Here is a 21,277-nt window from a genome sequence, read left to right as displayed (position 1 = left end):
GGAATGGTTAAAAATGGCTTCTGTTACCATGGAAACTGAGAAAGTATATAAAAAATTAAATTCTAAATCTTTTATTATAAGCGCCAACCTAATGAAAGTTTATACAAATGTTGGAAGTAGTGCCCTGAGCTACTAACAGTACTTAGCAATTGAAATATGGCTGCCATTGCCATGGACACTGAAGAAAATGTAAACATTGGGAAAAACCATCAAAGCAGCATTTTTTTAAGGAATATAAGATAAAACTCAAAGAAAATTCATGAATATGTGACATGGCATAACTCAATGTTGAAACTGTTATTGGAATTTTCGAAATTGACACTGTTACCATGGAAACAGCAAAAATATCAAAAATTTTAAAATGCTCAAAACTTATTGAAATTTGATTTAAATTTAAACAGGCAAGTAACGATTGGACTTTTGAACTTGGAATTTCCAAAAATGGCCGCCGTTGCCATGAAAACTTCAAAAATGTGAAACATTGAAAAATACCCCAAACTTCAGGAAATTTACAGGCAGATAGGTTGAGATGTTTTTTTGTGTTTTGACTGTTCAAAACTTCTCAAAATGGTTGAAGTTTAGTGACAATGGGGTTTGGGTGCCATCTGCTATTGCTTGCAATCGCAAATCTAGTAATCTTTCTTATTGTTTCACAGTTTTTTGTCCAGAATATTTCTTGGAATTGTCTGAACCAATGATGATTGAACTTTACCGTAATGTTAACCCCCATGTATAAATGTGTAATCGGGGTTTTGAATTTCCAAGATGGCTGCCATTGTCATTGAAACAGATAGAATGTGAAAATGCTTTAAATTTGTTTTGATGCATATCATATTATTTTCATTCAATATACACAAATTTCAAAATGGCTGTCGTTAAGTGGCAATTGGCAGACCAGGTGACATCCGCTATTGCTCACAATGACAATTCTAATTAAATTTGCTCTCCTCCTAAATATATGTGAAATATTTGCCACTTGACAGTAAACAAAATCAAGATCAACTCATATATGAAATAATTCATAAAACTAAATAAATTATGTTTAATTGATAAAATCTCCCTCAAAATACCTTTACTGAACCGTTTACATCAACACACTACGTTTTATACATTTATCAACTGGCTTTGTTATGTAATAGTTTTCTTACAATCTTGTCCAGTCCAACATAACTAAGATTATTTATATCCCTACTACTAACACGTGGTTGTAACACGTAAAACAACACGGCTAATACACCTCCCATGAATATTATAAACTCCATCCGGGTGAACATCTCATGACTCGTGGACGATATATCTGAAATTAAAACATTAAATATGTATATCAAAGTTTCTCTTATTCTGCATCAGTTTATCCCTATCTGAACCCATTGTATATTAAAAAAAAATATCAAGGTGTTGTTCGTCTGATCTCAGTTCTTCATTGCATGGTTAACATCCGACTATGATGTCGAGTTTTCTTGCTTTCCTCTGAATTTCCTATTGTGACGGCATGAAAAAAGGCGACCATGCCTATTGACGTCACATAGAAAGAACAGATCTATCGAAAAGTAGGAATAAGTTTGCTTGCATATTGTTAGAAAATCATTTGAGAAACAGATTCCACCACAAAACCTCGTGGAATCCCATATTTATCCAATCTCGACAGTTAAATTTTAAATATGTAAAACGCTCGGCGAGATTCGTGTTTTAAATTTAAAAATATAACTGTCTCGAATGGATAAATATCGTTCACATTCGATGCAGTGGTAGAATCTATGAGTGCATTTCTTTCTAACACTAACGATGCAAATGGCTGATCGCGCATTACTTTCAAACATACGTTTGCAAAGTTAACATAAACTTTGACAAACTATGCACAAGCTAAAAATGCGTCTACAGTTTGTCTCGTTTGTTAGTACAAACGCTTCATTTATTTCTAACTTCAACCTGATTAAACGATGTATCTGTTTCTACGTAAGTAAAAAGTATGTTTACCAACAACATGTGCATGCATTATTGAAAGTTCAAACAGGGTCAGTAAAGACTTATTAAACGATGTATTTGTTTCTAATTTTGTAGCGTTTAGAAAACAACTAAAAACGCGACACAACATTTACAAAATTTTGGTGAGAAAGAAATGCACTCTATATATATATTTTGATCATTTCTTTCTAACATACGTTTGCAAAGTTTACATAAACTAAAACAAAATGCGTCTACAGTTTGTCGTTCGTCGTTTGTTTATAGAACAAACGCTACATTTGTTTCTATATTCAACCGGATTAAACGAGGTATTTGCTAATACGTTTGTCAATCGTCTGTTTACCAACAAGATGTGCATGCATTATTGAAAGTTCAAACAGGGTTAGTAAACAAAGATTTCTACTTTTGTAGCGTTTAGAAAACAACAACAAACGCCACACAACGATTTCAAAATTTTGGTTAGAAAAAAATGCACCCACGGAAACAATATCTAAAATTATAACATAAAATATTTATACTCTAGGTATATTTAGGCATGGCATGGAGGATAAGTTCGTGAGGTTCTACGAATTAGCAAAAACAGTTAAACCAATGTCAATTACATATTTTGAGATCACCCCTAGTTTTGTAGGAGTTCATGTTTCTAAGTCTTCAATTTTTCTATGTTATGTTGTGTGTACTTTTGTTTATCTTTTCTTTTAAGCCATGGCGTTGTCAGTTTATTTTGTTCTATGATAAAATTGATTATGGAAATGGGGAATATATATGTCAAAGAAACAACAACCCGACCAAAGAGCAGACAAAATTTTGTCAATAAAAACAAAATAATATGACTGCATGTGCTCTCCAAGGACCATGGCAACATTATAAAAGCCAAAGAAAAACAAAATAATATGACTGTATGGGCTCTCCAAGGACCATGGCAACATTATAAAAGCCAAAGAAAAACAAAATAATATGACTGTATGTGCTCTCCAAGGACCATGGCAACTTTATAAAAGCCAAAGAAAAACAAAATAATATGACTGTATGTGCTCTCCAAGGACCATGGCAACATTATAAAAGCCAAAGAAAAACAAAAATACACAATGTTTGATTTTAGTCACAATTTATTTGACAACACTCCTAGGATTTTTTGGTTCTCAATACTCTTCGACTTCGTACTGTATTTAAGCTTTTTCAACTTTTTTTTTATTCAAGCGTCACTGGTGAGTATTTTGTAAACAAAACGCGCGTCTGATGCAAATACAGAATTTCAATCCTGGTATCTATAATGAGTTTATTTTCAATGATATAACATAACTTTAATAATAAGAATTGCAAGCTTAATTTTTTATGTAATTGTCAATGTAAAAAGTAAAATCACAAAAATACTGAACTCCGAGGAAAATTGAAAACGGAAAGTCCCTAATCAAATGACAAAATCAAAAACTCAAACACATCAAACGAATGGATAACAACTGTCATATTCCTGACTTGATATAGGTGTAGAAAATGGTGGATTGAACTTGTTTTTATAGCTTGCTAAACCTCTCATTTGTATGACAGTCGTTATTAAATATCCACTGATAATATTCTCTAGGACCGAATGGCGATGATAAGAATGACAAATTAAGAAGCAGCGTGCTTATTTGTATTCCATATGAATAATGATACAAATGATATATGGGGTTTACATAAATCATATCAGACTGATATTAAAGGGAAGTAACTCAAAGAAAGTAAATCAAAGTACGGAAAGTACTACATAAGAATAATGTTTCAGTCAAGGAAATGTGTTGATCGTGTTTTCCTATTAACGGTGACAAACCTGAATTGTAGTTCTCTAAATGTTGCGTACTGTGCTTTATAAAAGATTTTTTTAATTTTTTTGGGTTGTAGCTGAAAATTAAAAAATCAAAAAATTCAATAAACAAGCATACAAAAACTAGCAAGAATACAACATTGAATAGTTTTGTTTCTAAATTCTGCAGCATCGATATTTGTGGGTTTTTTTGTATATTATAGACGTTAGCAAACGATTTCTTGGAATTTTAATTTACATCGAAATATTTTCGATTTCTTTATCTTGGCAGGACAATCAATTTGAAATTAAAAGTTTTTTTTTTAATTTTTATTGTGGCAGGACATGTGCCGTTTCTTACCTATAAATGGTGCTTTGGAATCGTCGTGTTGCTTCTGCACGTGCCAGATATATGCAGCAATCAAAACACAAGTACCAAATAAAACAGGAAGAATGTTTATAGATTCACTTTCTAGTATTTGATGCAATAGGTATCCCATCATAAGATACGCGGATGTCTCTAAAACTGTTTTTGTACACATCACGTGATTATATAATAAGTATAACACTGTCACAGAAGCTAAACCAGACATAGATGACACTAGCATAAACGTCCCCAAGTTAGATTTGTTCGTAAATTCTAAAACGGGTACAATCACAACAATAGTTCCGGCAAAGAATATACCAATAGCTCTCAGACGTAGTGTGACCTTGATGTTTTGATCTTTAAAATGTTTAAGGCATATCAGCTTCAACACAGTTGCAAAAACAGAGGAAAACGATAAGTAATCTATTCTATTCATGGTGAAATCTTTATTGACACCAAGCGATACAAACAAGGCGCCTAAAGACAGCAGACCAGTGGTAACCATGGTGATATGTTGTATTCGAGCTCCTTTACGAATAACAAGACAGATCAGTACAATGATTGGTATAAGAGGTGGATATATGTCCGTCCCTCTGTCTACAAGAAGTACATTGTCGTAATATTTCAACAGACCACTTGATAGTACATGGAGGAAAAAGAAAATTGTAATCGCTTCGGAATTATCAACAATCATTCGGAACTCCTCTGTTTTGAACGCAACTAGAATGAATACCAGTTCAATGGCTGCTGAAGCCAGGAGACTTTTTATGGTCCATTTGTTCTCAAACAGATCCTCTCCTTCTATCAAACATTTAGTACCGTTCCATTGTAAAAATAAACTCCCAAATATTAGTCCGACTATTGCAAGTTGTTTCAATTTCGGTTCCAACTTCCTGAAAAACAATTGTAAAGAATATAGATTCATTAATTTGGAAAACTAACCCTTGTAATGCATCGGCAAAACATGTGTTCGAAAAGAAAAGAATAGAAAAAAACAAGTCAACTAAACCCTATATACATAAGAAACTTAAAAATGTGTAACACGAGCCCCACCACATCCTGACAAGCGGGTTTGGACAATTTATGCACAGGATTAATTATTGTAGTAAGTTTAACTTAAAATTGACCATGACTTTCAATGTATATTTCGTGTACATTTTATTATTTTGTACAGGTTATTACTTGTACAAAATTTTCATACAAGTAATTACTTGTATGATGCCATCATACAGGTTATTACTTGTATAAATATAATTGTACAAGTAATAACCTGTACAAATTTTGTGGAGAAAAAGATAATAACTTGTACAACTCATTATCTTTCGTATTTTTTGAAATTTATATTGTGTTTGTTTTTCTGTTCTTATTTTCAAGTGTTTATCAGTATTATTTTTGAAATGTTAGAAGTTTACAGATGAACGAAGGACGCAAAGTAATGACATAAGCTCATGTGACATCTTGTGCAAATTTAGCTAAATAGCTAGATTCCACGTAAATACAGACTTCTGGTGCAAAGTGACATGGTCGTTAAAAGCAAAAATAAATTGGTACCCTTCATTCATTTATTTCAGCTCTGGCCAAATGAGTTTAACATGTTTAAGTTCTGTAATTACATTAGCCGTAAATTCCCTTCCATTATCACTTTGCAGTATATGTGGAGATCCCTTAAGTAGAATGGTAGTGCATGATCCACTTGTATTCTCCATCTGGAAATGACTGATAGTCAACAAGGTCTACTTGACAACGGGAATTAAAGTCTGTAGAAGTGATAGGACGAACAACTAATTTTATGGTTGCAGTACGACTTTTCCTCAAAATACACTGTTCACACATCTGAATGAAAATTCTGATAATTTCTCTGCTGATATTGGCAAATTGTTTTATTAACTCCTTGTATGTTTTGTGGATGCCTCCATGGCCAATTCCAGAATGTGCAGTTCTAATTAATGGATAAAGTTCATCTACTGTACAATAGTAAAAAAAAAAAAAAAAGTCGCCTTTGCGAATGAGTTTTTCAATGTCTGCTACACTCAAAATATCATATTGCCTTAAGAATTTATACCTTTAGGCAAAGTAATGAATAATACGTTAAAAGGGAAACAATTTGTTGTGAACTTCAAATAGGCCAATGTAAAATAATGATTTGTACAACTTATTATCTTTTTCTCCACAAAATTTGTACAGGTTATTACTTGTACAATTATATTTATACGAGTAATAACCTGTATGATGGCATCATACAAGTAATTACTTGTATGAAAATTTTGTACAAGTAATAAATAACCTGTACAAAATAATAACATGTACACGACATATATAAACATAAGGAAGATTTAGTATGCAACTCTCCATCGTAGTCACAATCTGTTAAAGTTAACCATTATAGTATAAAGTACGGCTTTGAAGATGGAGCCTTGGCTCATACCAAACACCAAGCTATAAGGTGTTTTTTTGTGGTGATTTATATTTTCTAGTTGAATCAAGTTTTTACTTTTACTGCCACTGTACGGGTTTTTTTCTTCGTGTGCACAATACAAATTGTAGTATTGTCCGATTTAGTAAATAACATGTAAAGTGTTATTACCAAACCAAAATGAGTATAACAGTAAGGGTACAGAAACAATGTTTGAAAAATGGTGAGTAAGTTAAACAAAGTGTTTGCGATATATCCTGCCTCTAACACATGTAACAGTGGTGAATATTCATGCCAACATACATCTACTCTTTTGTCGGGTTGTTGTCTCTTTGACATATTCACTATTTCCATTCTTAATTCATAATTATCAAGTTTCATATTCGAACTCCCAGGTGTTTTAAAGGTAGAAAACACATGTTTTGACGGATTGACTGACAGATGGACGGACGGATTCCTTAACGGAGACATGGGCGAATGGATAGTCACGCTGATTAATGTAAACACTGACAGACGGACGGACTGATTCCTTAACGGAGACATGGGCGAATGGATAGACACGCTGATTAATGTAAACACTGACAGACGGACGGACGGATTCCTTAACGGAGACATGGACGGATGGATAGACACGCTGATTAATGTAAACACTGACAGACGGACGGACGGATTCCTTAATGGAGACATGGACGGATGGATAGACACGCTGATTAATGTAAACACTGACAGACGGACGGACGGATTCCTAAACGGAGACATGGGCGGATGGATAAACACGCTGATTAATGTAAACACTGACAGACGGACGGACGTATTCCTTAACGGAGACATGGACGGATGGATAGACACGCTGATTAATATAAACATTGACAGACGGACAGACGGATTCCTTATCGGACATATGGACGGATGGATAGACACGCTGATTAATGTAAACACTGACAGACGGACGGACGGATTCCTTAACGGAAATATGGGCGGATGGATAGACACCCTGATCAATGTAAACACTGACAGACGGACAGACGGATTCCTTAACGGACACATGGACGGATGGATAGACACGCTGATTAATGTAAACACTGACAGACGGACGGACGGATTCCTTAACAGACACATGGACGGATGGATAGACACGCTGATTAATGTAAACACTGACAGACGGACGGACGGATTCCTTAACAGACACATAGACGGATGGATAGACACTGATTAATGTAAACACTGACAGACGGTCGGGCGGATTCATTAAAAGACACATGGACGGATGGATAGACACGCTGATTAATGTAAACACTGACAGACGTACGGACGGATTCCTTAACGGACACATGGGCGAATGGATAGACACGCTGATTAATGTAAACACTGACAGACGGACGGACGGATTCCTTAACGGACACATGGACGGATGGATAGACACGCTGATTAATGTAAACTCTGACATGCGACTACCAAACAAAACCAGATGTACATAAAGTAAAGGACATGTAGTGGGGTTTTGTTTAACATGCAATTTAAGTACAAACATTTCGGGAATTATTAAACGATAAACATTCAATTTTTAAATTTTATAAAATCAGAAAGTATCTCCATTTTATACTAGAACATTAATTCTGCCATGTCTAAAACCGGTAATTGTTTTTTTTTTCAAATTCAATTACATGTTTGTTAATTTTAAAAGCATGCTTTATTTCTATTTTTCGAGAAGTAAAAAAATTATCAAAGTGGATTGTTGTACAGTGAATCTTAGTCATTTCGTACCAAAACCATTTCGTACCATATGGAAGAATTAAAATGCATACTATTTCGTACCATATGGAAGAATTAAAATGCATACTATTTCGTACCATATGGAAGAATTAAAATGTATACCATTTCGTACCATATGGAAGAATTAAAATAATGTAAACCATTTCGTACCATATAAAAGAATTAAAATGTATACCATTCCGTACCATATAGAAGAATCAAAATGTATACCATTTCGTACCATATAAAAGAAGAAGAATTAAAATGTAAACCATTTCGTACCATATAAAAGAATTAAAATGTAAACCATTGCGTACCATATAAAAGAATTAAAATGTAAACCATTTCGTACCATATAAAAGAATTAAAATGTAAACCATTTCGTACCATATAAAAGAATTAAAATGTAAACCATTGCGTATTATGCATATGGAACATTATACCATTTCGTGCCAAATGGAAGAATTATAATGTTTACCCTTTCGTATCATTTTTGAGAATGTAAGGTATATCATTTCGTTGCATAAAATTATGTAAGATAATAATGCTGAACATTTCATACCAAAATGCATTGTAAGCTATTTTTGAAATTAGTTATACTTGTTGGTACGAAATGCTACAGCCATTTTTAAAGCAATTGCTTTTATGCCGTCGCGTATGGCCATCTTTGTGACCCAGATCAGAGACTCCGCCCAGATCAAGCCACAGTATTTTGTTAAACAGGCTCCTGGTCAGTCATTCTTTAACACCTATGTATGTTTTCTAATGCAATACATAGCTTGAAACTTTAAAAAAACGTTAGTGGATTTAAGAAGTTTCAGAATATGTTCTTGTAGATGTATTTTTGTATTTAAAGGGTCAACCGTTTGACTATCAAATAACATAGAAGTCCGAGTGAAAAAAAGTACATTTTTATAAATGCGAATCCGTTTTCCGCCGTTAGTACGATGTTTCAACAAAATATGGATTCATTTCAGTTGTTGATTTAGTATTGAAAATTTAACTGAATTATCTCCTAATAAATACGGTTTTTTTATGTTTAATTTGTGTTTCTTTAAGAGGTCAGGTGCTCTTATTCATTCATAAAATTATCGTTCATTCATACATTTATCGTAAAATCAAAATCACTACGCAGGTTAATGCGTAGTGTCAAATTATTACCTGTAATCTAAAAATAGACAAACTTTATTTGCGCAAATAATTTAGCGGAACGAAACCCTTGTTGAAAACACATAACAATAAGTTCGTTTTCCTTTTCTGTCAAAACTCCGTAATATTTATCGATCACCTTACTAATGAAATGGACCCGTCCAAACGTAGTAGATGCCAAGTCGGTCCAGATGAAGAGATATTTACAATTTGGAATTTTCTAGTTTATTAATACATAGATTGAAAAAAAGTACGTCTTTTTAAATATCATGATCAAAACTGGGTTTGCATAACAAATGTGACTTGTCAGATGAAACCATTATCCTCGTCTTTTCAGTGAACAAGTCTACTACGTTTGTTGACACTCGTCGGTCCACCGTGTTAGCAATTTTATTTCACATGTTTTCGAAATAATGAAGATCATTTTTCGCAATGTTTCCTAAAAATTGATAAATATCAAAGCAACGTAAAACTGTTTGTTCTTGTTCATATAATAAAATTGAGAATGGAAATGGGGAATTTGTCAAAGAGACAACAACCCGACCATAGAAAAACATACAACAGCAGAATTAAGGTCACCAACAGGTCTTCAATGCAGCGAAAAATTCCCGCACCCGGAGGCGTCCTTCAGCTGGCCCCTATACAATATATATACTAGTTCAGTGATAACGATTTAATGTCATGTTTGTCTGTGATGACCCCCCTTTTCGGGATTGCATGAGAATTGTAGTTATCTCGTACCCACATGCACTTGTTTCTATCCATAGGAAGGTCGACTATCCATATAAAACTATTTATATGGATAATCGACCTTCCTATGGATAGAAACAAGTGCCTGTGCTCGTACCGCATCAGAAGGACACATATCAACTGAGCAATAATGTTTGGAACTTAGTTTTAAAAATGATGACAAAGTAACATTATGAAAATATTTTTATTAAGCTGAAATATACATTTATTCTTTACATGTTTATGTCTTGTAAGATATTTGATTTCTTTCCCGTTTTTTAACATTTGCGTCTGGAAAGTTGAAATGTTTTAACTTAATCATTTGTGTTAATGGTTAAATATAAATTAATAAAGAAAATTGTTAAAATTAAATCAATAAAGGAAATTACTGCTAAGGAAGTTACAAACACTACCAGGGGATAATCCATGATGACTTCTTTTTGAGTTATATGTTTCAGCACATGTATATTTGACCCCAACTTTAGCCTGGTAAACGTGTTGTCTCCTTGTGAAATATAAAACATATTAAAAATGACTTTCTGCTAAAGTCTTTTATTTATATAAAGTTAAAACCTTCTTACTTTTAACTAGACAACACTCATGTCAGGTTTAATTCTTGTATATATGTGGATGAAAAATAAAAGTCCCCAAACATTAACATGGCAGCAATTGCTTTTACAGCCTTTAAGGCTTTGATTTCCATACGGTATGAAATTGGTCATTATGGTACGAAATAGTTTCTTACGCTACGAAATAATCTATGGTCATGGAAGGAAATGACAAGTTCCTGGTGCGAAATTGTTATTTACAGGTACGAAATGGCAATGGTACGAAATGGTTATGGTACCAAATGACTATAGCTACCACATATCATTCTCATATCACGAATTTGTAAAAGTGTGCAATATAGTCAACCTTCAAATCCACTATAATCAATTAATACTTGCACCACTATCATATTGCTGACCAATAGCAGCCCTATGTATACACATTTAATTTTCGAATGTATACGCTATATCGTATATAGTTTGATATTTTCATCACTCCGGGCATCAAATATAGTTAAAGTCATAAGAAACGAGTGACCGGTGAAAAATAATGTTCTTCCAATTCTTGAACCAATGCATACAAACATCATTAACTTAGTCTTCTGTGCACAAATTTATCATTTTTTTCGTGTAAATTTCGTATAATCGTCATTTTTTTTTCAACCAGTCAGTGTTGTTGTGAAAATAAGGCAGGTAATTAAAGTTCGTGTTTTGAAGCCGAAGTTTCACGATTGTCACCTGTTTGTCAACAATCGACAAAAAATCAACAAAAAAGCATGGTAAGTGAGCACATGTTTAACATGTAAATTCAGATAATAGTTTATTTTAAGGACATCCATGCGTATTGTGATCACCGGATTTTTACGAGATGGGTCACACTGAGGTCACTTTGCATACGGAAAATATGTCGGGGGTATTGCTTCCTGGAAGGAAGCAATTAAAATAAAGTAAACTTCTTCTAACTATGAATAAATTAAAGAATTTTCTTCAGAAAAAAGTATATCTACATAAGTCCTTTAATATAAACTATCCATTGAGTTATAAAAAAACATATGCATAATTTTTTTTAATTTGAGGTTTCTTATGACTTTAACTTATAACAGCCCTCCATACATTTATCTAAAACCGCGAATGAATACGATATTGTTTATAATTTAATACTTACATGATAAACGTTGGTTCTTGTTTCATACCGTTCCCTTATTTTCCACAAAAATGAATGCTTAAACCCATTGATCTCATATATCTACAATAAATAAAATACATACATTGACGTATATATAGCTATCAACAAAATCGTGGATATTATAATAAAGATCAATGCCTTTGGTAAAACAAGGCTTCAAATATTTTATTTTATTTTATTTAAACATTACAACAGATTTACATGTAATGTATTTAATGGATTCACTTTGTAAAATGTTCAAGGATTTAAACTTGATTTATACATAACATCTTTTTATACCATACATTAACTAAATAAAACTCTTATGGTATTTTACAAGTATCAACAAAATTACGGATACAAATCTTTAAAAGTTTCGCTCATTCCCATATTTTGTATCATTCCTAGTTCCTGGAGTTTTCTGTATTCTAACATAGTTTGTGTTTCCCCATTTCCAAATATCTTGAAGCTTGTCCCCACTTTCCCATTCCAATTTTAATATATACTAGTATGTAGCTGTTTACATTAGAACTATTAATCATATCATATGCACAAAAAGAAATGTTATAAGATGTTAAAACGTTTCCGTGATTAATTCCTCACCATATTTTCAACATATGCTATTGCATGTATTATATATATATATATAGATAGACAATGTTCAGTGTTAATATCAATCAACCATGCACTATCGCAGTTACGATTATCTTCTCAGTTTCTACTACCGAAATTACGATAATCACTTTTTGGAATTACGATTATCATTCCGATTTTTTCGACGGGAAAATTTAGGCGCTTACACAATTATAGTGCACCGTTACGATTCAAATATGATGTAATAGTATAGAAAAACCTTGCAACTGAGTAACTATTGACCAATACATGCTACATTTGAGAAAAATGACTGAAATATAATATCTATTTCTGCTGTCGCCATATTAGGATCGTCGTAATTCCAGTTACGGTTATCAGTTTAACACCAGTGATTATCATGTTGTTCAACTTGTAAAATATTGTTGAACAACAGAAAATGAACGACTCGCTATGTCATTAAATATAATCAACGGTTTAAATAATGACAAGATGAACAACAGAGCCCAGGTAGAACGTTTAAAAGATTTATTGAACGTTTGTTGCACAACGTCCAGTAGCAAATATTACATTATAATATATATAGTATAGGACAAGAACACATTAACTTAACATCCATTGCATAATTATGGTTGCACAGGGACAGAGATAAAGGAAGCTTAGGAAATATGGACTGCTACTGAAAAATGAAGGTGCATGCATGTTAAAGTGGGGAGGGGGGGGGGGGGGGGGGTGAATTTGCCTTGACACTTGGTATTTAGGAATATCAAATTTGTTGCAAAGGAATCATGTATTTTCAGGTGCATGGAGAGTAGCTTCATGTGACACCGTTTTATTGTGAAAAAAACATGGATAGTACGGTCCAGACCAAATCCTCGGTCTGAAAGCAGCGCTCTTACAAAAAAAAAGCAAATGAAGACCTTTCGTGTTTCAACAAGTTAGACGATCTCGTCTGAAGCCTCGTACTAAATACAGTATTCTTACGGGATAAGCCAGGGGTTCAACTCGTTTTTAACGTCGATCTCATTCGTCCAGACGCTTAAGATGCACCGACCATTCATTTGTTGTGGGATGGGGAGGGGGAGACGCTTAAGATGCGCCGACCATTCATTTGTTTGGGATGGGGAGGGGGAGAGGCTTAAGATGCGCCGACCATTCATTTGTTTTGGGATGGGGAGGGGAAGACGCTTAAGATGCGCCGACCATTCATTTGTTGTGGGATGGGAGGGGGAGACGCTTACGATGCACCGACCATTCATTTGTTGTGGGATGGGAGGGGGAGACGCTTAAGATGCACCGATCATTCATTTGTTGTGGGATGGGCAGGGGGAGACGCTGAAGATGCACCGATCATTCATTTGTTGTGGGATGGGCAGGGGGGGACGCTGAAGATGCACCGACCATTCATTTGTTGTGGGATGGGCAGGGGAGACGCTGAAGATGCACCGACCATTCATTTGTTGTGGGATTGGCAGGGGAGACGCTGAAGATGCACCGACAATTCATTTGTTGTGGGATGGGCAGGGGGAGACGCTGAAGATGCACCGATCATTCATTTGTTTTGGGATGGGCAGGGGGAGACGCTTAAGATGCACCGACCATTCATTTGTTGTGGGATTGGCAGGGGGAGACGCTTAAGATGCACCGACCATTCATTTGTTGTGGGATGGGCAGGGGGAGACGCTTAAGATGCACCGACCATTCATTTGTTGTGGGATGGGATGGGGGAGACGCTTAAGATGCACCGATCATTCATTTGTTGTGGGATGGGCAGGGGGAGACGCTTAAGATGCACCGACCATTCATTTGTTGTGGGATGGGCAGGGGAGACGCTGAAGATGCACCGACAATTCATTTGTTGTGGGATGGGCAGGGGGAGACGCTTAAGATGCACCGATCATTCATTTGTTGTGGGATGGGCAGGGGGAGACGCTTAAGATGCACCGACCATTCATTTGTTGTGGGATGGGATGGGGGAGACGCTTAAGATGCACCGATCATTCATTTGTTGTGGGATGGGCAGGGGGAGACGCTTAAGATGCACCGACCATTCATTTGTTGTGGGATGGGCAGGGGAGACGCTGAAGATGCACCGACAATTCATTTGTTGTGGGATGGGCAGGGGGAGACGCTTAAGATGCACCGATCATTCATTTGTTGTGGAATGGGGAGGGGGAGACGCTGAAGATGCACCGACCATTCATTTGTTGTGGGATGGGCAGGGGGAGACGCTTAAGATGCACCGATCATTCATTTGTTGTGGGATGGGCAGGGGGAGACGCTTAAGATGCACCGATCATTCATTTGTTGTGGGATGGGCAGGGGGAGACGCTTAAGATGCACCGACCATTCATTTGTTGTGGGATGGGCAGGGGGAGACGCTTAAGATGCACCGATCATTCATTTGTTGTGGGATGGACAGGGGGAGACGCTTAAGATGCACCGATCATTCATTTGTTGTGGGATTGGCAGGGGGAGACGCTTAAGATGCACCGACCATTCATTTGTTGTGGGATTGGCAGGGGGAGACGCTTAAGATGCACCGATCATTCATTTGTTGTGGGATGGGCAGGGGGAGACGCTTAAGATGCACCGACCATTCATTTGTTGTGGGATGGGCAGGGGGAGACGCTTAAGATGCACCGATCATTCATTTGTTGTGGGATGGGCAGGGGGAGACGCTTAAGATGCACCGACCATTCATTTGTTGTGGGATTGGCAGGGGGAGACGCTTAAGATGCACCGATCATTCATTTGTTGTGGGATGGGCAGGGGGAGACGCTTAAGATGCACCGATCATTCATTTGTTTTGGGATGGGCAGGGGGAGACGCTTAAGATGCACCGATCATTCATTTGTTGTGGGATGGGGAGGGGGAGACGCTTAAGATGCGCCGACCATTCATTTGTTGTGGGATGGGCAGGGGGAGACGCTTAAGATGCACCGATCATTCATTTGTTGTGGGATGGGGAGGGGGAGACGCTTAAGATGCGCCGACCATTCATTTGTTGTGGGATTGGCAGGGGGAGACGCTTAAGATGCACCGACAATTCATTTGTTGTGGGATTGGCAGGGGGAGACGCTGAAGATGCACCGACCATTCATTTGTTGTGGGATGGGCAGGGGGAGACGCTGAAGATGAACCGATCATTCATTTGTTGTGGGATGCAGAGGGGGAGACGCTTACGATGCACCGACCATTCATTTGTTGTGGGATTGGCAGGGGGAGACGCTGAAGATGCGCCGACCATTCATTTGTTGTGGGATGGGCAGGGGGAGACGCTTAAGATGCACCGATCATTCATTTGTTGTGGGATGGGCAGGGGGAGACGCTGAAGATGCACCGACCATTCATTTATTGTGGGATGCAGAGGGGGAAAGCATGAAATATTTTCTCGGAACAAAACACAAATTTTATCTTTAATAAGAAACATTAAAAAAAATATTTCAATAACGGACTGTCAAGACCAATAAAAAAAGATAAATAGCTGGAATGTGCCTTACTCGTGTTACTTAGCAAAACAGTAATTTAAAATTACTCACAAGTTATAATCGAATCTTGTACACGTATTTATCCATGACAAACACATATCATCGTGAAACATTATTTGATGTCACTGTAACAGATGATGAAGACGTCAATCTATGTCACGTGATTGTCGTGATGACTTAATTACAAAAGATTTGACGATCATCTTTAAAGAAAAATCAATTGATCGAAATCTGTTGTTTAAATCTTTTTTTCTAATTTATTTTAAATAGCTAATATGATATATATATAAGGGGCAGATCCAATTAATCGAAGTCTGTTCGTTTTTTAGACTCTAAATAGAAATATGTTGATTTGTCTATACGTGTGTGCTGTTACATTTTAAAACCATTCGAATGATAAAACTGTCACTGTAAAAATTAGTGTATGATAGGGACAGAAATTAGCCTTGTAAAAGTTCATCTACAAACCCATGAGAGGTGTTACCTGGCCATAGTAGTGTGTATCCGGAATTAAAATAGACTTTCGGTTAATCTAACATGCTTATGAAACAACAAAAAGCATGTCATGTGAATTGACAAAATGTTATATGCAGATATTTGCCAATGAAAGAGAGAGGAAGGGATGGAAAGACATCAAAAAGGGGGATCGATGACAACAACTTGCAATATTCACGACTTATAGATTTAAACACGGCCTGAAAACACTGACTGGCAAGATTTCAAACAGACTGTACATAGTAAGTATACGGTCTGAAACTAATGACCAGATTTTGAACAGACTAATACAGACCATATTTCGAACATACTATGAATACAAAAGTAACATACGGTTAAAGACTTTTATTAGTACGGTATTAGAATAAAATACTGGTAAGATTTCTAATAGACAGCATATATATAGGTACGGTTTAAGAGTATTGGTCCGATTATGAACAGACTGGTGTATAACGGTACGGTCTGAGAATACGGACAAGATCTTTAACACACTGTTGTATAAGTACGGTCTGAGAATACTAACAAGATCTTTTATAGACTAGTGTATAAGTACGGTTTGAGAATACTGACAAGATCTTTTACAGACTGGTGTATAAGTACAGTTTGAGAATACTGGTCAGATTTCTAACAGAGTGTTTACAAGATCTTACAAGTATGGTTTGATAATACTGGCCGGATTTCTAACGTAGTGGGTCCAGGTTTTTTTTTGGGGGGGGCGGGTACGGTTGTTGGAAACCCCTCTTTCTCCTGGATTTGGACCCCTTCTTAAGAATGGCTGGATCCGTCCCTGCAGACAACGTATAACTACGGTCTCAGAGTAAGAATGGCTGGATCCGTCCCTACAGACAACGTATAAGTACGGTCTCAGAGTAAGAATTGCTGGATCTATCCCTGCAGACAGCGTATAAGTACGGTCTCAGAGTAAGAACGGCTGGTTCCGTCCCTGCAGACAGCGTATAAGTACGGTTTAAGAGTAAGAACGACTGGATCCGTCCCTGCGGACAGCGTATAAGTACGGGCTAAAAGTAAGAATGACTGGATCCATCCCTGCAGACAGCGTATAAGTGCGGTCTCAGAGTAAGAATGGCTGGATCCGTCCCTGCAGACAGCGTATAAGTACGGTCGAAAAGTAAGAATGACTGGATTCGTCCCTGCAGACAGCGTATAACTACTGTCTGAGTAAGAATGACTGGATCCGTCCCTGCAGACAGCGTATAACTACTGTCTGAGTAAGAATGACTGGATCCGTCCCTGAAGACAGCGTATACGTACGGTCTTTCGGGTCGATCCGTCCCAAGTCGATCCGGCCCCAATAAAAAATATATTTATAAGGAATAAGAATAAAGATATATATTAATTGTAATTCATAAATGTTTCTGATTTTTTTTTATTATAATGTAAAAGGTGTATGGTGTACAGTAAAAAAAAAAAAAGGCCTTTGAAAAATATTTTCTTTAGATGAGCATACAAAAAGGGTTCTGATCTTCTATCTACAATATACTAGAAGTAAAAAAAATATGAAAGTTTCACCTTAGTGAAAGATGATGATGTCGGAATCGTTATATTTTTGTGTTTCGCCAACTTGAAATGTCTATGATTGTCTATGTAATGAAATAACTCAAGTGATATTTGCATGGATGGCACGGTTAACTATTCGATACATGGGTGTAAAATGGCAACTTCATTCCTCTTGTGTTTGTGTTACTTCCATTTTTTATCAAAATGTGAGATCTGCTTATTGATTTGTGCACAACCCGAAGACTAAATCTCCAGCCTGAGGTAGATAAATTGACTTCAAATGCGCAATGCATACTGCTATTACAAAAATTTCATGCTCCTCAGTACAATCAACGGTTCAAGGTACTCAGATTAATTATCTTTAATATATTTTTTCCGGAATGGTTACTATTTTCGCGGAAAAGTAAGGTATTTATTTCCGAAAACATAGACTTTTTTTTTGCGGAAACGTAAAACGCCGACTGTGATCCAATAAGTCTTATCTTGTGTTGTAACAAATAGCTACATATACAACGGTACAGGCCGAGCCCCAAGCTGATACATACAAATTTTGTTTTTCTTTTAAGTTCTAAAAATTCTCAAATTGAGAAATGTTGTTTGATTTGCCTAGTCCTTTCTATAAAAGAGAATACAGAATGCGTTTGTTTTTATATCACAATGGCTTTTCCTTGTGTGTTATGGGACCAACGTGTGCATTTAGTGTCATTGGTTTGTTATTTTCTTGCAATAAAGAATAATGGATACTCATATTACTTGTTTTTTTTTTTTTTATCTACACACAACTATTCAAATTATTGTCAATTTTAAGAAAAATAAATTGACTATATTCGATATTACAAAAGAAAAACAAGTGTAACATGTGTTATAGAAGCCTCTGATGTTACCTGAAAAAAATACAATTAATTATTATTATATAAACACCAAACACCAAACAAAAGATCAAACTACAAAGACCTTGTTGATAACATAACTTTAATTAATCAGGATTTGATTGAATTAAGTGATTACGAGAATATATAGGGATAGTAGATCTTCCCATGGATAGAAAACAAGTGCCTGTGGCCGGAACGACCGGATACCTAAGAGTAAGAATGGCTTGATCCGTCCCTACAGACAGCGTCAGTTGCCTCCCCTGAATTTTCTACACCAATTTTTTTTTTAAGTAATCAAATCAAATATTGACAATATGTACACGAAGAACTTAAATTTATATTATAAACAGCACAAGTTTACAGTTTAAACAGTGTTATCATGATACGTGATATGTCTGTCGGAGTTTTGATCGAAAGTGAACCGTTTCAGTATTTGTTTTTTTTTCTTTGTTCGTGTGGCCGTCCTTCTGTTATTCAGTATTGAGGGGGTCAGTATTCGTACGAGAACACATATGAATCTTTGCTTTCGATAATTTTGAATAAAAACTTAACTATTCACATTTATTTGGGGGCTCAATTAAGCAGAGGAAGCTCCTTTTGTATTGTGAATCTTTTAAGATATCGGAAATTCGTTACCGGCTGAATTAGCTGTTGGATCGGGTTTTTTTTTAGTCTCCCGATCGTACGAAGACAGTATGGTCAATGTCTTAGTAGGTAAACACTCCCATTCGATTTCGTTGTAGCAGGGACTGTATATACTAAGTATATACTAGACTAGTATAGAAAGTCCCTGGTTGTTGTTATATTATATGCATGTCTGTTTCAGCTGTCCCTTTGGTATCTTTCGTCCCTCTTTTCAACAATATTGAAAGTCAAGATCCTCGATAAAAAAACCATCATGCGTTCTATAATCTTGCTTTATATGTTTTTTTAACTTTCCAGTTTAAAAAAAAATATCTTTAAATATCAAAATTGTTTGCATGAAAAATGGTCCAAGGATCCAGCAAACTGATCTTTCTTAAAGTAAGGAAATCGAAGGAAAACGGGTAATTTTTAGCCATATCATTTGAGAAATAAATCCGCGGTCACAATTTTATTTAATGTTAACAATTATAGGTCAAAGTACGGCCGTCAAGACGGACCCTTGGCTCACCCCGAACAGCAATCTTCCAGGTTCAAGCAATACTGATGTTTCTTAAAGTAAGGAAATCGAAGGGAAACGGGTCATTTTTAGCCAACGACTGAGAGAAAAAAATAGGCGGGGGCTGTGCCCCAATCCCTCTATCTAGTGGGGACCTCAATCGGCGGTCCCCAAAACCCTGCCTCCCCTGAATTCGAACCCTAGTTACGGCCCTGAGCGTATAAGTACGGTCTAAGAGTATTGACCAGATTATGCTAAGTACGGTCTAAAAAGACTGACGAATATGTCTTAAAATATACTCTGTAAAAGTACGACTTGAAAATGGTGGCCATGCCTATACGCGACACTCGTTTTATTGTAGAGGGAAAGTCATTGTAAAAGTACGACCTGAGAATGGTGGCCATGTCTAGACACGAAACTCGATCTATTGTCAAATCCAAACAAAATAAATCTTACTTACCTTCTTTAGTACGTCACTATTGGTCTGTTACGTATGAATTATCTCGATATTTAATGTTATTGAATAGAAGATATCTATGTATTGATTTTAACTATTAGTTTGTAAAGTTACTTGAGCGCAGTCAGTTGTAAAATGATTTAAAGTATTTAATCCTACAAAACAAGGATGTTAACACAATTATTGATGTTTCCGATATTTATAATATCTTATACAAAAAAACAATGGAAAAGTATAAATAAACACCGCAAGAAAATTAGAAACAAGATTAGCACTTTGAAATAAAAAAATCCAAAGGAATACTGGAAAATTTTAAACGGTAACAAAAAATCCAAAACTCCAGATATCCCAATTACTATTTTGTTTGATTATTTTAAAGATTTGAATAGCGGTGAAAATGAAGATAATGCAAATCCTTCGGAAAGCCAGGTTGATGTAGATAGTTTGAATGTACATATTAACTCTGTAATAACTCGTGAGGAAGTTGAAAATGCTTTAAAGGGTCTGAAAAATAATAAAGCATCTTCTAATGATAGAATTGTTAATGAATATCTGAAGCATTCTTTCAGTGTTATGTGTGATATTTATGTAAAACTATTTAATGTAATTTTTGATACAGGTATTGTACCCGAAGAATGGTTATGGGGTGATATAATTCCAGTGTTTAAAAATAAAGGGGATAAATTTGATCCAAAGAATTTTAGACCTATCACCATAATAAGCTGCTTTGGGAAACTTTTCACATCTGTATTAAATAACAGATTAAATAAATATTCGAAAGAATATAGCTTAATATGCGAAAACCAAGGAGGCTTCCGGAAAGGATACTCCACTATTGATA

At 35.8% G+C, this 21,277-nt stretch overlaps 1 protein-coding gene across 2 annotated transcripts; it reads right to left on the bottom strand.

Moving 5' to 3' along the window:
• Positions 1-802: 802 nt before the first annotated feature.
• LOC139503547 (uncharacterized) lies at positions 803-20,575 on the bottom strand. Of its 2 annotated transcripts, none has more exons than XM_071293345.1 (4): positions 20,440-20,575; positions 11,872-11,952; positions 4,110-5,008; positions 803-1,297 (listed from the first exon to the last, which is right to left on the bottom strand). In XM_071293345.1, the coding sequence occupies exons 2-4, from the start codon at positions 11,895-11,897 to the stop codon at positions 1,116-1,118; spliced, it is 1,107 nt and encodes a 368-aa protein (XP_071149446.1). In that variant the 5' UTR covers positions 11,898-11,952; positions 20,440-20,575; the 3' UTR covers positions 803-1,115. The 2 variants fall into 2 exon arrangements, with proteins under 2 accessions (XP_071149446.1, XP_071149447.1); XM_071293346.1 differs by lacking the exon at positions 20,440-20,575 and adding an exon at positions 16,005-16,129.
• Positions 20,576-21,277: the final 702 nt, after the last annotated feature.

The sequence above is a fragment of the Mytilus edulis genome, chromosome 14, assembly GCF_963676685.1.
Source record: "Mytilus edulis chromosome 14, xbMytEdul2.2, whole genome shotgun sequence".
Taxonomy (NCBI): domain Eukaryota; kingdom Metazoa; phylum Mollusca; class Bivalvia; order Mytilida; family Mytilidae; genus Mytilus; species Mytilus edulis.
This window is presented reverse-complemented; position numbering and strand designations above follow the sequence as displayed.

Bases quoted from the DNA above. Each gene is read 5' to 3' on its own strand.
- LOC139503547 (XM_071293345.1), bottom strand. From the start codon at position 11,897: ATGAAACAAGAACCAACGTTTATCAT. The intron at 5,009-11,871 runs GTAAGTATTAAA...ATTGTTTTTCAG, and splicing joins CAAGAACCAACGTTTATCAT to GAAGTTGGAACCGAAATTGA. The intron at 1,298-4,109 runs GTAAGAAACGGC...TTTTAATTTCAG, and splicing joins TTCCAAAGCACCATTTATAG to ATATATCGTCCACGAGTCAT.